This window comes from Hippoglossus stenolepis, chromosome 17 (assembly GCF_022539355.2).
Source record: "Hippoglossus stenolepis isolate QCI-W04-F060 chromosome 17, HSTE1.2, whole genome shotgun sequence".
NCBI lineage: Eukaryota > Metazoa > Chordata > Actinopteri > Pleuronectiformes > Pleuronectidae > Hippoglossus > Hippoglossus stenolepis.
In genome coordinates, this window is record NC_061499.1 from 11,773,060 (window position 1) to 11,788,157 (window position 15,098).

The following is a 15,098-nucleotide window of genomic DNA, read 5'->3' on the forward strand; positions in this document are numbered from 1 at the left end:
GTGACAGAGGACAGTGTGTTTGTGTATGTGAGAGTAAAACAGTTTTTAATTATTGCCACATTCACACACCTCACTTCACTAAGCCCTGGATCCTAAAAATTGCAGCGTAAACACTTATGTGTAGCTGTTTTTAGTCTGAGTCATTTTATCCCAGTGTGCAGCTGTGACTAATACTCGTAAATCCCTTCCAGTTTATCACCATGAGAACCAACCCAGATGCAGCCACCCAGAACCGGAGGTTAAAGTTCACCCAGAACCAGAAGAAGGAAGATTCCAAGACCTCCACCTCGGTCACCAGCGTCAACCAGGCGAATACTTCTCGACTGGACGGGCTTCAAACTGATAACCACCGCCTGCGCATGAAGATAACAGAGGTCAGAGCCTGAGAGCACCAACACGTTGAACCTTTTACATTTTAAAAGATAGGGCAGCAGTTATATTTAGTTATATTTCAGTATTTGAGCACAATTTCAACAAGAGAAAGAAGGGAGAGCAAATCGTTTCACTTCACTGAATTTAAGAAAGTTATAAACCCTGAGTCATCTATGGCCAGTTCATTTCCAGATAGCAGATATTCTCCATATTGTTAGTAAATTATATGTTTAAAATCTTAGTTGTTAAAAGCATCACTTTGAGACTCTAGATCATTGGAATCTTTTCTATAGAAATATATGTTCTCTCTAATTCATTTCTTTGAAATCTTCACTCGTACTGACATTGAGTGACATTTGAAAAAAATCCCCTGGTAGTCAGATCGGCTTTCTATCAGATCTCTGTGATGAATTACTGCTGTTGTCCTTTTTTCATGATGGTGACAAATGAGGAGCTTTTTTCAGCCAAGTAAAGTTATTGTATATTTGGCACAGAGCAGCCTTTCACTTTGTTCACTGCATTTAGAAATGTTGAGAAGTGGCTGCAGCAGTTTGAACATATAGTAGATCAGACTGAGACAGCACTGGGTCTCATTTCTCTGATAACACTGTAGTATTTTTAAGGTTAGGTTATCACTGGACTATCAATCACATCAAATTAAAATCATAATTTCTCTGTTCTTTTTAAAAAGTTGGACAAGGAGTTGGAGGAAGTGACCATGCAGCTGCAGGACACCCCAGAGAAAACTCCTTACATCAAACAGAACCATTACCCCGACGCAAACAACATCCTCAGCATACGCAACTTCACAGATGGTAAAGGTAAGAAACTGACTGCACGTGTCCAGGTACAGTGTCCTTGATCCAGAAACTTAAACACTATCCATCACAGTCCTGATAGGCTACATGTTAGTGACCCTTTAGCCGTTTTCAGACATGACCTGCGGGTAAGACACAGATGCATTCACAACAGCAACGAATCCTCCGCATTATTCAGGCGAGAGGTGGAGCAGCCGGGTGCAGCAGGCAGAGGCAGGAAGTGACGTAATAACTCCGCTGCGTAGATCAAGTGATCATGTTAACAGCACCCCGACACCATCATCAGCTCTTATCACCACAAACTCTCTTGACATTTTTGTCGGTACCTTCAACGTTTACCGGAAGATATTTGTTCTCTTTTATTTTTTTTTTATTTTTGCGTCTCTGTCTCATGTTAGAATCGTCATCAACCCCCCACTCGTTCGCAGTGAATCCAGCAGGGATCCTCTGCTGTGTTCTCACATTGAATTCTCCTGAATTTCTACGGACTTTATACTAGGAGGTCAGGCGGAGAAAGACCGCAGAAACTGCAGAACCTCTCATTCAGACATTTGCATTCACACATACACCTCCTCCAGAGAAAATAGAGAGGATCTGCGGAGTTCAGAGCTGACAGCATCTTCAGAAACTTTTACTTCAGTAAGTTTGTTACCTGAAAAATAACCAGATCTCTGACAGTAAAGGAGCAACTTCAGATGCAAGAAGAATCCATTTATTTTAAAAAGTGAACATTCTGGTCACATTGTCTGCACAGATGAGGCCTTTTCCTCTTTTCAAGTCAGTGTGTGGGCAGTTTTTCTAAGAGATAGGTCTGCTGATTTCTGTCTATGTGCACCTGGATTAGAAAACACAAACAATTTCAAAATTGTTTGGCCTACTTGGAAAATGCTGAAAACAGCCTGACTCACAGTGAATGATCAGGAGGAACAATGGTGATGTAAGATGGGTTTGAAGTTACAAAGACATGATGATGAATTGTCAGTACTTTCCATCACAGTCAATATAATAAACAGACTCTGCATGTGAATATAGAATCTGTAGGTGAGGGACAAGATTTTGGGGCCAGAAGACTTCTGGTTTCCGTTTCTAGTTCGCCCAATCACGTTTGAGTTGGCTTTGATTGCCCGGAGTCTGTGTGGAGAGCAAAAGAGTCGGATCTCATTGACCCAAATGCTTCGGCTATCTGCTTTTTTAATTTATCAGCATTCATATGCAGTTAGCTGTTGATAGAGATTAGCCAAAATGTTGTTGGGACCTGAAACACCTACAAAAAGTATTGCTGTTTGTGTCTTGTGTGGAGAACTGATAGAACTCGTATGATAAATGAAACTAGTCAGACTGTGAACTGTGAGCAGCGAATGGAAGACGGAGTCTTGGCCTGGATATTCACTGTCTACACTGGAAGCCCCAAATAATTGTCCGTTGCCCTCAGAGGCTAATTTGTCATCAGAAGATGGCCGATGGGCTCCGAGATTGCAGTCAATACAACCCATGTAAAATCCAAGACCGTGAATCATCCCTTCCTTGGTTTGTGCTGCTCAGTGCTGCTGCTGGTGGCTGTAAAATAAACTGCAGGAGTCTAGAAACACCAAGATCAGTTCTTCAGTACATAATTCAGTATAATTGCACGACAGTATGATTATAAAGTAATGTGATTCACTTCACTTTTCACAAAGTATGAACTATGGTTGCATATTCTGGGGCTTTATAAAGGATTTCAATGCTTTGTTCAGAGCAGCAGCTTGAAGGAAAATCCTGACGTTGATTCAGTGGCTGGAGCTCCTGTCAGCTGCTGGTGAAGAAGGGACACGGCAGCTAAAGTCAAGTGTCTCTTAGAATGAGTCATTAGATTATAGCTACAGTACCTGAATACTCCAGTGCCGCTCAGCAAGTCCTAAACATACTGTCTTCAACTCACTTACCTTTCATTATCGAGCCAAGAGTGTGTCCACGCTTGAATTTGCACCTAATTATTTTGTGTGGGATGTTGTTTGCTGCTGCTGAACAATGTGTTTGAGAAAATAGGGGTTTTTTTTAAAGGAAGGGAGCAGCTGAGGTGAACCATGATTGGTGGCGACAAGCATATGGCAACACAAGGAGTAAACTATCAGCTGCTGGAATATAAAGATATCTGCCTTCCTCCTGTGTCAGTTCTCCCAACTCCTGTCTGATCCATGCTGTTGGAATAGACACAGCTGTAACTTGTATTATGAAGCCGGGTTTCCTCAAATTGAATCAGTGAATCGTTACAGCCCTGCAGCGGCATCGCGTTGCATCAGGCACCATTTTAACAGACACAGGGCGGCGGCGATGTACAGCAGCCAGATCCAGCACGTCTGATGCACACGCCAGCACAAAGCTGTTCTCGGGGGTGTCTAATGGATCCGTCTGAGTTAGGGAGAAGGTAAAGGAGGAAAACAGCTGCTTTCGTTCTGCGGATTGGGAGCCGCGTGTGTTGGAATTGTTTGAGGAGCCTCTCATCTGTGAAAGTTCATAGTTACGCAACGAGCTGATGGAAGTTAATGAGTACATTCACACAGCGACAGTGTCTAATGCGTCTTTGTGTTTCAGTGTGTTCTCCGCTTCCTTCTGTTTCTCCTTCTTCTTTGCCTCTCATCTTTGGTAAAGGTGCACACAGAAACACACACACACACACACACACACACACACACACACACCCTCCTGTTTCAGTCCAAATACCGTCTGGCTTCATAATGATAGGGGAGGAAAGGAGGGGGTTATTATGTGATGGCGTCCTTACAAGGAGAAATTTGAAATGAAAATATGTCTTGTTGTGCTGTTGGTTGGAACAGCTCAGTGTTAAAACGTTGGGTGCCAGGAATATTTTAATTAGTAAATAATGAGTTGCCATCTGTGAGATTTGTGACCTTTCTATATTTATCCTGCTAAAAATACAGTTTTATTTGTCATGAGAGTTTTGGATGGTTTCAAAGATTTCTTTGTTTGTGTTATGCTGTCAGAAGAGAACAGAGACAAATATGACTCTAAATATAAATTTAGATTATAAAGATTTTTATAGAACAGAAATCTGTCTTCCACAAATTAGTGTCTGATGACTAAACAGATTCTATATCATATTTACAAACCTGTGTTAAACAGTTCAGGTATGAGAACATGATACCTCAACTGTCTCTAGGTAAACCTTGGAAAGATTCTGAAAACACATTTATTGTGGAAAGCATTTAATGTAGAGAATAATCTAAAACTAATGAAATTAAGTAATTATATACTATTTTTTTACTCATATGTCCCATAACGGGTACAAAGCAAAGAAATTATTTATTTTAATAAGTGAATATTGTCAAATAATCCAGTATCTGTTGTGAGATTTGCATAGAAATCCAAAAAGCCTGGAGCTGTATAATGGACAGAATGAAATAAATAGTGCCGCTTCAGTTTGTATTTGCCACATGTCACCTATGTGTTTGCATGTGCTTGATGTATATGATAATCCCAGTCTACACGTATGAGCCACAGACTGACTGACTATAAAAAATATTTAAATGGATACAGTGAGAAACACATCAGTCTGTGGGCTGTTAAGATGCTCTTATTAATAACCATCTCTTGAAGAGAGAAGGATGAAGAGTTCATCAACCTCATCATCATCATCATTGCCTGATCCTCTCTGTAGTCATCAGTATTCATAAGAGCTGGTCTTAATGTATTGGGGGCCGTGAATGAGTGGCTGTTAAAAGAGTAGAAGGCCGTGTCAACAGCGATTACGCTCACTCTCAAAGGGTGAGAAACAATACTACACCTCTCTCTCTCTCTCTCTCTCTCTCTCTCTCTCTCTCCCTCTCTGCTTTCATGAATAAACAAGACACGAGACAGCACCAGCACATGATGGTTAAGGTGCTTCTCTGAGTCTTGGTTGTACACTGAGAAGAGAGGTGATTATGTTATTGATTGTACTGCAGTAAATATTGGCCTTTTGACTGTGGAGATTTACTGTTCGAACCAGTAAGTGTACAACATCCAAACACTGTCAACCCTAAATACGGGTCAACTAAAAACCTGCTGATAGCACCATAACTCACTTCTAAGGATTTATTTCCATCATTGATCTTTCTTTTTTTTTTTTTTCATTGCGTGATTAAACCTACACATTTCATTTATCCATACAAGTTCAGGAAGTTGTAAAAACTGGTCATAATAATTTTCCCAGAGCCGGTGACAGGCTGAAATTGCTTGTTTTGGCGAACTACCGAATAAAAAACAAATATATGGCACATTCTGATATTTACTAGACATTTAACTGAGGGGATGAGAGGAAAAACGCCTCACAAATGTCATGGCTTGGACATTTGTCTTGACTTTTTATGAAAATGTCATCAGGTTAGTGCAGCTCTGAAAACTGCTTCAGAGGCTAACAATGTATCAAGCTGGTAGGCATGCAACATAATGCTGGAGAGGCAAAGCTAAAAAGACAGAAGGAAGAGAGGAGGCCGTTGGGAATAACAACATTTTCTGCAGATGTATTTTAAGTTTAGCAGAAAAACTCCAGCAAAGAATGTCACTGCTGCCTGGGCAGTGGGTAGAAAAACTCCACACCTAATACTTTCATTGTGGTGCGAACACACATTCTGTGTCTGAATCCATAATGAGGTGTAAAAATATCCGTCTGTGCTTTTAACACAGCTCGCAGAGCTACAAGGTTAAGCTTCTTTCAAAATGAAACGAGGACTAGTCGCCTCTAGAACAGTCCAGCAAGCTCAGAGGTCCAACTGGGGCACGGAGCACTGTGATCAGGAAATCAGGTCAGAATGTGCTGGGAAATCTGGGACAATTGGGGGGGGGAGTCTGTGGGAAGAAAGGGGTCATTCCACTATACTCTCCAGATGCAAACATCAAAAGTGATGTTTGTACTCTGCAGCGTGTATTGTGTGTTTTGACCTGATCATCTGCAGCATCCCCCTGCTACATTAGCAGAATGCAGATATCATGTTGGGTTGGATTACATTTGAGCTGTGCATGTGTAGCTTACTTCAGCTGTGTAAAGTATGACAGTCCACGTGACAAAGCCCTATCATGTATTTCATGATGCCTCCATGTGTTTTCGATGCAGATGGAGAGAAGTCGATACTGAAGAACCACCTGGAGCAGAAGCCTCAGGCGCAGTGGGGCTCCATGGATCCTTCCAGAATAAACAGAGGTCCCCTGGAAGACATCAACTCACCTGAACAGTGAGCTCTCCCTCTTTCTTCAGCACCTCGACCCCCGTTACCCTCCCTCCTCCCCCTCCGTCTTGTCAGCTTTCTCATCAGACTACACGTCATACATATCTCAACCACCAGCAGCTCTCAAGGCGGTTGCTCTGGCAACAGAGCCCTGCGAAAGCATGGACCGGCCCTGTACTTTTCTCTCCCACGCACATCAACATACATATAACTACACCGTGTATGTGTATTCTCCCACCACGCTGGACTTAATGTGGCATGTATGCTCACAGTCAAACACTCACATGCCATAACAAACAAATTTACGTACACCACGTGCACGCGTTTCCGTGCAGCTGATTTATTTGTTGTGCCGACTCATAAGAAAGAGATGGACTTGGACTCTCAAAACTCTCATGTGACAACTGCAGATGTACATTCACTTATTATTCATAAAGCAGCAAAGCTGAGGGGTGTCGACTTCATCAATTGGGGGGGGGGGACACTTCGTGCATCATTGAGAGCTCTCCCTCCCACACTCATTTAACCAGCACCAGGGGAAGAATGCCAAAGTTAGCGATGTAGGACAGATGGATAGAGAGACATGGGGGGTAAAATATCGAGGAGAGGGCAGTTCCAGGGAGAAGATGGATTAAGAGAGCCGGATGTTTAGATAGGAAAGAGAGACAGATAAGAAGAAGAAGGAGAGAAAGAAAGAAAGAAGGAGGGACTCACGGAGGCTTATGTAACCAGTGATTTACAGCTCGCATTGGAAACAGCTCTGAAAATAGACAGGGAGGAGAACAGAAGTAAAGGAACACTCAGAGCTATTCCCATGCCGCATGAATGTTTGATCACATGGAGGGAAGAGAGATGAAGAGGCAGCGAGAGAGAAGGAGACAAATATAAAGAAGTTAGGCAGAGGTATGTAGGGAGGAGAGGTAGAGGAGGACAAACGGTAACACTTTGTGACATGACCGAATACAAAGTCACACACCAGGTGAATGTAATTGTCAAGTGTAGCTTCAAACGCTTCACAAGCATGACTGTGTTTCCATCAGAAATGGAAGAGGTCAGGGTAACTGGCGAGGCGGGAGGAATATTCCACAGGCTTAGTCAGATGAATATTAATATTTCAAAGTTCACCTAATTAAGAAATTTTTTCTGGGCCTATCGCTGACTGAGCTTGAAATTCATTCCCCTTCTTAATTTTTTACATAAATGGCATTTGGTTACATAATTTCCTTGCAAGCGGCTGGCGGTGGCGCTGGCGGTGACTCTGGCGAGGTAGGGTGCGAACTGTCACACCAGGCGGAGGCATGAAATGTTCTTTTTGTCAGATGATCCCAGAAGCTTGGAGGCCCGGTGGATTAAGGATTTAGTAAGAAGGAGGGAAGGAGGGTGCTGAAGAATACAAGAAAAGAATAAGAAGAAGCTGAGAGTTCATGTGAACTACACTTTCCTTGTTTGCTCTTAATCATCATTTTTCTGCGTTCTGCGTTTCTATGTTGGTGGTGTGATTTTTAAAAAAAAACGCCAAACCAAAAATGTGAGAATAAAATGTCCACTACATGTAACACGTCTGGGTTGTGGTAGAAACCTGACGGACCATTTCCCCTGTGTCTTTAACATGTGTCTTCATCACTGACTATTTTATATCCTGTACTATTTTCATTTATAGCTGTAGATCCTCTTTTATATTTGTATCACTCTATCTGCAACATGTAGCCCATTAAGACATGAAGTGCCAATGCAGAAAGTAATGTGCCCTTAATGTAAGTATGCACAGAGTAAGAAAGTGGAAGTGAGGGAGGTGATTGGAGATGTGTCTTCCAAGGACCAACCACAGTTTGGACTCTTTTTTAATGAAGTGCATGGTATAAACCAAGTTATGACACATCAATGTGGTTTTACGTTTCTTGTGCGATCTTTTGGTAAACAAACCACGAATTGATGAGCAGAGTGCACAATAATAACATCTTATCAACTTGGGTAATGCAAATCCAAAAACAAAAGTTGAGTGATTGTGTTTGTTGGTCAAATCATGCTTCAACTTTCAGGAAAAATGTGCAGTGAAAGTAACATCACACAGAATTTCAGAATTAGCCAATGTAAAGAGGTACTTTCTTTGCGGTTCTGACTCTTACATTGTACTTTGCTCTCTCCACCTGCAGCATACAACGTCGACTGTCCTTGCAACTTCCCATCCTGCACCATGCTTACTTGCCTTCCATAGGAGGGGTTGATGCCAGCTGCACAAGCCCCAGCGGCAGCCCTGGTTCCAGCCCACGGCACAGACACATGCCCCCCTCCTACCGGGTAATGGTCTCTGGCCTGTGAGCTTCATATGCTCCTCCACTTGGCTCTTTGCAGAGGAGACATATATGGTTCTTTTTTTCTACAACGAATAGACTGATATCATCAGCGTATGTGCGTATTTTGTCTTGGAACAAGGAGGACAGGGGGAGAAGAGAGGGAGGGCAGGTGGGCCGAGTTCCACTCTTTGTACCTCTTCACCCCGGCCTCTTTTGAGAACTGAAACCCTCGGTCAGGAAGGGGTGGGAGGAGACAGGGTGGGCACTGGATGACCCTATCAAACTCCCACGATTCACAGCAGTGCCCCCTTGTTCATCTGCTCCCCTTGCCTTGGCATATACACACATGCACAATCAAACAAACACAAACATCCACAAAATAACACACACATGCACGAACACACTGGCGCCCCAATAGCAAGAGCAGCGGTGGACCAGCCCTGACCTGACGTGTAGCCTTATCTGCTTCAGAGGGGATTGTCCGTTTCTGTTCCTTATCTGTTGTTCGTATGTGCTCGCGGATCCGTGTGAGCTCATCATCTAACTTGAGTATTTCACAGCATCAATGACTGGATACCGGTGTGTTGAGAAGTGGAATTTACAAAAACCCAACAAAGAAAATCATCCAATTGACTTCCCCGTCCACTTCCCGACCTTGTGGAGACATGTAAATATCATCATTTCTGACTTTGATGTACTGTAAGCTTTGTATATGCTGTGAATGGACAATTAAATGGGTTCTAAGTGTGGAGTTTGTAACAGAGGCAGGCCGTCATGACGATTTCAAACGAAAGCTGATAAACCATGACATCCTACAAAGAATTAGACGCGTATGGAAGAGATACGAATTTGTTTATGTAACTGTTGATAGATTCTGGGCAGCAAAGTAAGATGCATCAAAGCCTGTGAGTCACAGAACATCAAAGACTCCAGGGGGGCCGTTCCTCCAACTCGGAGTAAAACCCACATGGCTCCTTTTTCTTTTTCCACTCTGCTAAATTTGCACCACTGGTTTTTTGCGTCAAAAGATTTCACATCAGACTTTGCATAGGCTGTCCATACTCACTTAGTATGTCCTCAGAAAGCATGTTAAACAGAATACTGATGCTATGCCTTTCAACAGGTCTCCGAGGCTGCATATGTTAGAAAATAGAGCCGAGGCACCACGAGAGTGTTCCACAGTCGTCTGTGTGTTACATGCCAAGAAATACACACATTCAGATACAGTACACTTAAAACGCAAGAGAGCACCTTATGAAGTCAGCCTCTGTTCAGACAAGGCATTAGCGACGGGCCCGGTCATATTGATCCCCACAGAGTGGTCTCTACAGACTGTTAACACGTCTATCGGATCCAGCCCTCGCAGCTAACCAGCACAGTGAAAGTGATGAGATTCATGTCGGTGAGAAGAAGGGCACAAGACTCGTGAGAGGTTATGGTGGAAAGGATGTAGGTCCACCAGTTCCAAAGTTAGTTTGGAGGAAACGGTCGACCTGAATTTCCACAAGTGAAAGTGAAGACAGTGAAGACACGGGAGCCTGGTGTTATAAGCCCCGACCGGCTGAAGCTTTCACTCCCACAACGGTGATGGCACCACTGCTGGTCACAGCGATAGAGCATAAAGCACAGACACAGGGCTTTACTTACACACGTAATATTGAGTGTCACGAAAAATCACTGCACACTTAGCAACAGTGAACATACCTCAGTTGCTATGGAAATGTAATTCAGTGCCGCTGAACTCGGCCCAAGAAGGCTGCTCTGAGCGAAACAGTCATCAACACAGTGTTGTCGTTTTTTTTTTTGTAAAGCTGTCCTCGTGCAGGAGAAAAACACAAACAGGGACTCCGGACAAAAAAAAAAAGACTTTTTATCGAGCGGAGAAGGTTTGTTCTCAGCATACGTTTCACCATTGGTGTCTTGGTTTTTAGTTTTTAAGGCGTTTGTTGAGCGCTGTGCCTGTTGTCTTATATCGTAGCCTGCAGGACCCACAATACATAATAGGGTGATAATGGCGCTGACCCAGCAAACTACAGCATTGGCCACACATCTGTAAATTGTATGTGTCATAGATTTATTTGAATTCAATGCCTCAATGCATGGGACAGAACTTGGTGAACGCTCCCCGCGAGCTGGGGTGGATCTCCTCTCCATGCTGGTGTCTGATCAGGAACACTGAGTCAGTCCTCAGCCAGTGGAGGATACAGGGTCGGGGACACGCTAGCAGAGATCCAGCTGCTATCCAACACATCGGGGGGGGGGTGACTCGCTGTGACAGCTCCTCCCCTTCCAGCCCCTGCTGGGCACAGGAGCTGGGAAACCCCGAGCACACGCCTCCGAGGAGACTCGACTCGTCCCACACCTTTGCCAACTAGAGAATCACGGTCACTTGACGAGTGAGTGAGAGACATTGTCGAAGGGTTGGTTCTTCCTTCCGGAGAAGAGAAACCAACCGCACATTTTATATAGTACATTATATGTGATTGTGTACAATTTGCTGATACCCTGATGATGGTGTCCATGTATGGAATATTTGGTATTTGGCTTTCTCAAGACGGCATGAAATAAAATGTATAATTCACAGAGTTACCTCTGTTTTTGCAACTGTCATGACAAATCCACCCTGTTGTTTTCATCCTGTCGCCTGCGACCGGCGTCACGTTTCTCTCCTCGTGGACTTCAGTTCTTTTTTTGATCAGCTCACACACGTCGAAGCCAAGTGTCTCAGTGACGAACTCCATATCATCATATCAGCTACTTGTAATATCTACTTGTTTAGCAGCTGTTCACTGAGGGCAATAAAGTGAAGGTAGTAGCAAACGATCAATCTTAATTAGCCACTTCTGGAATTTTACCAAATCACCAAATTATTCTTTTTGTCCATCCAAATTTCTAAATGCAGATCATCAGGTATTGTTTGAGTTTTTAAACTGCACCCTGATACTTTTTTTTTTTTTCTTCTATTATATTTGTGTCAATATTTTTTTTCAACAAGGATGAAAAATTGTTCCAATGCAACTGTGGTGGGTGAAGGGCTCATAGTTTCCTGTAATGACATCGTGCTGACGGTTTGTCTTTCCCACAGGATCTTCTCACCTTCTCAGTTTGAGGACCACAGTGACATATACGTATAGAATTATATGTTTGTATGCGTCATCATCAGGGTTTCTGGAGAACACGGAACATACATGTCCAAAAAATATAACAATATGACGTATATACTAAGTGGAGAAACACACAGGTCCATGCTGTTGCTGTTTTGTCAGTTACATTATGTGGTATCACATGGCGTTCAGTTCAATTAGGAGGTTCAGACAGTAAACAAAACCTATGTTAAATGCAACGTGTTCAAGAGGGGCAATAACTTGTTTTCTTATACAGAAAGAATAGAGAAATATATATATATATATATATGTATATGTAAAGATCTTTACGTACATTCTCATTTTTACATAGGAAAAACTTCTCACAGACGCCACAAGAAAACTTGGAAGTCATTTTTTTGATTTACAGTATCTGTAACTATGTTATGTACAGATGAGGTATAGATATGAAAAAGTTGTATAAAATAAGTATCACACATGGAACACCTGAACATTTTTTGGAGCCATTAGTTGTTATGGGGGCGGGGGTGGGGCGGTGGGTGTTTGGATAACATTCTTCTTTTATTGTCTGAATGTTATGGACAGCCTTTACTTTTCACATCATCGTTAAATAAAGTGAGACTGAAAATAACGTCTGTTTCATCTGCACATGAATCTTTGGTGTAATTGAATTTACTCCTGTGGTTCTACAAAGTGTGTTGAGGTTTACAATCAGGGCTGGAACACACTGAATATTAAGTACATGGCAATTTCTTTAATTTGCAACCTAATCAGAGTACTTTTCAATTACTTGAGGATTACTTCAAAATCAAATCTTGAAAATATTGCACCTTATTCTAAAAAGTAAATGATGCAACCACCCTAAAATATTTTTACCTCCGCAAAGGAAATTGTTTTTTCTTTATTCCCAGTTTACATCCAGTGAGTGAGACACAGCTCCACTGGTCACTGGATGCAGTGAGAGGGACTTCAGGGCAACACACACATTCCTCAGTGACCATACACAGCTCGGCCAAAACACAGTGACTGAGCTGGACTTTCAAACAGTGAAGATCAATTAACTATGGACCTGTAGGTGCTGGTACAGAGCCAGGCCTGCAGTGTCCTCCTGTTCTCAGTGTTAAGCTCAGGTAGGACCGCTTGCTCCCGCTCCACAGGCATGAGAGCATCCGTCTTCCCATCAAACAATGTGAATAAAGACCTTTCCCTAAAGTTGCAGATATCCCATTAGACTTGTGTAACAGCTGTTGCTCTTATAAATCAGCAGGACATAACGAGAACTTTGAGAATCCAGCACGATGCCTCATGCTGCTGCTGACTGATTCAAAGATAACCACTGATTTTGCAGAGCTGCTTCCAGAAACACTGTGTGTGTGCGTGTGTGTGTGTGCGCTGCGTGACCTTCTCTGTCGTCTCAGTGGGATCTCGCTGTGCAAATGGAAGGCGGGTTGATTAAGTTGACCCGCGTGTCAGTGGAGAAGGGGAGCGTCTCTGTTTCCTCCTTCACATGAGACGGTTCCATTGGACGAATGGAGGCGTCGGCATGAGCCTGTTCCACCGGATCCGATTCATCCACCTGGTTTACTCATGCACAGCGAGTACACTGAGCTGCATTGATCCGAGGACTGAGCAGGAGAAGGATTTATCTTATGAAGGTGTATGAATGGTCAAGGTCAAATATGTACCCACTAAACCTACGTCTTAGAATCTAATATATTTGGTGGACACGCTGTAACAATAATATAATAAATAATCTCAATTTATATAACACTTTTCTTCACAAAGTTACAAAGTACTTCGTAGGGAAAAATAATTGAACATACAGTTTAAGGCTTTGACTGATTTTCTTAGTTAGCATTACTAATATCCATGGAACATCTCATAGGTTAAACAGAGGGAGCTTACTTTGGCTTTTCTGTTTGTATGGTGATACAATATGATAAGATAAAATAATCCTGTATTTCTTCTACAGTGGGGACATTAGCAAAGGGAAAAGCAATTTACACACTCAAAATAATGAACAATTAAACACAGGAAAATATATAAAGAAAACCAGTGAGGTAGCGTGTGCTGCATATACTGTACACACACACACACATTCAAGACACATTCCTCTCACACTTTGTTTTTCTTACAAAGGCCAAAATGATGATGCTATAAAAAAACGTTGCTCTTCATTTCCACTAAAATTGTGAACTCTTCATCTTGAGGAGCCGACACCGACACAGCAGCATAATGATGTGTTCATCTCCAGTATTCCCTCTTTCAAAAGGAGCATCAGGAACCTTTGTTAGTGGTTTATTACCAGTGCCACCGTTCCCCATGTTCCCCATTAATCTGCACCATTCAAGGACTTTCAGACGTGACTCCTCGTCCCTCCTCAGCGCCACATTATGGCAACTCACCCTCATCAAGACGAGCGGTCAAGGGCGTGTTGGAGCGGACTTCTGAGAACGGAGCACACGTGTTATTAGTATGCTGGTCAGAGTGAAGAGCTGTGGGGGCTCCACACACAAACGTGTTGATGACCCCCCACCGCAGCTCCATCATTCATGTTTAAATGGAAACATCACTGATAACGATTGAATAATTACATTATGTTATATAAGATGTGGATAATCCCTTGATTTATGGACGTATTGTCCCCAAAACTCATTTCACTCTTTGAGAAGCAGCCATTTCCTGGAGGAGTGTGTGTGTGTGTGTGTGTGTGTGTGTGTGTGTGTGTGTGTGTGTGTGTGTGTGTGTGTGTGTGTGTGTGTGTGTGTGTGTGTGTGTGTGGCCCCCAGTTGACTGATGCCTCCCTACATTCCAGGACACGTGATTAGAGCGAGAGTTATGGTCGGTAGTTACAATCTCCTGCAGATAAATTTATGGATGACACCTAATGACAGCACACTCGGCTGATTCCTCAGTAAATCCACAGCTGCACTTCTTCTTCTTCTGTCCTTGAGAATTCTGTTTGGCTCTAAAAGCAGATGCACCTTAATCTCGAGCGGCGGTGTTCGATAACTGGATCAATAACCTGCAGTGATTTATCTTAATCTACTGTAATGTTTACGCTGCCTATATAAGGACCATATATGCCTGCGCTTTATTTTCCTTATCTACAACTCATCTGTTCTTGCTGCGAATGATTTTCAAATGCACGTGGTTCCAAAAAGGGGGGGCTGGATTCCCACAGGAGGTCGTAGGAGAACTCTGAGGAGACACGAGATTAAAAACATAATAATAATAAATCAAATAAACCTCAAAATGCTTGATATTAAATGTTTTTGTTATAACGTACTGGTGTTTAAAATAAGGCTT

General features: G+C 42.7%; 1 protein-coding gene across 2 annotated transcripts in view; it reads left to right on the forward strand.

The window, feature by feature from the left end:
* Positions 1–11,268, forward strand: part of gabbr2 (gamma-aminobutyric acid (GABA) B receptor, 2) — a 168,088-nt gene extending 156,820 nt beyond the window's left edge. For both annotated transcript variants that reach the window (XM_035183673.1, XM_035183672.2), the window contains 4 exons: positions 192–374; positions 1,064–1,193; positions 6,280–6,397; positions 8,545–11,268. In XM_035183673.1, the coding sequence (XP_035039564.1) occupies positions 192–374; positions 1,064–1,193; positions 6,280–6,397; positions 8,545–8,710 (597 nt within the window). In that variant the 3' untranslated portion in view covers positions 8,711–11,268. The remainder of the gene's footprint in view (positions 1–191; positions 375–1,063; positions 1,194–6,279; positions 6,398–8,544) is intronic.
* Positions 11,269–15,098: the final 3,830 nt, after the last annotated feature.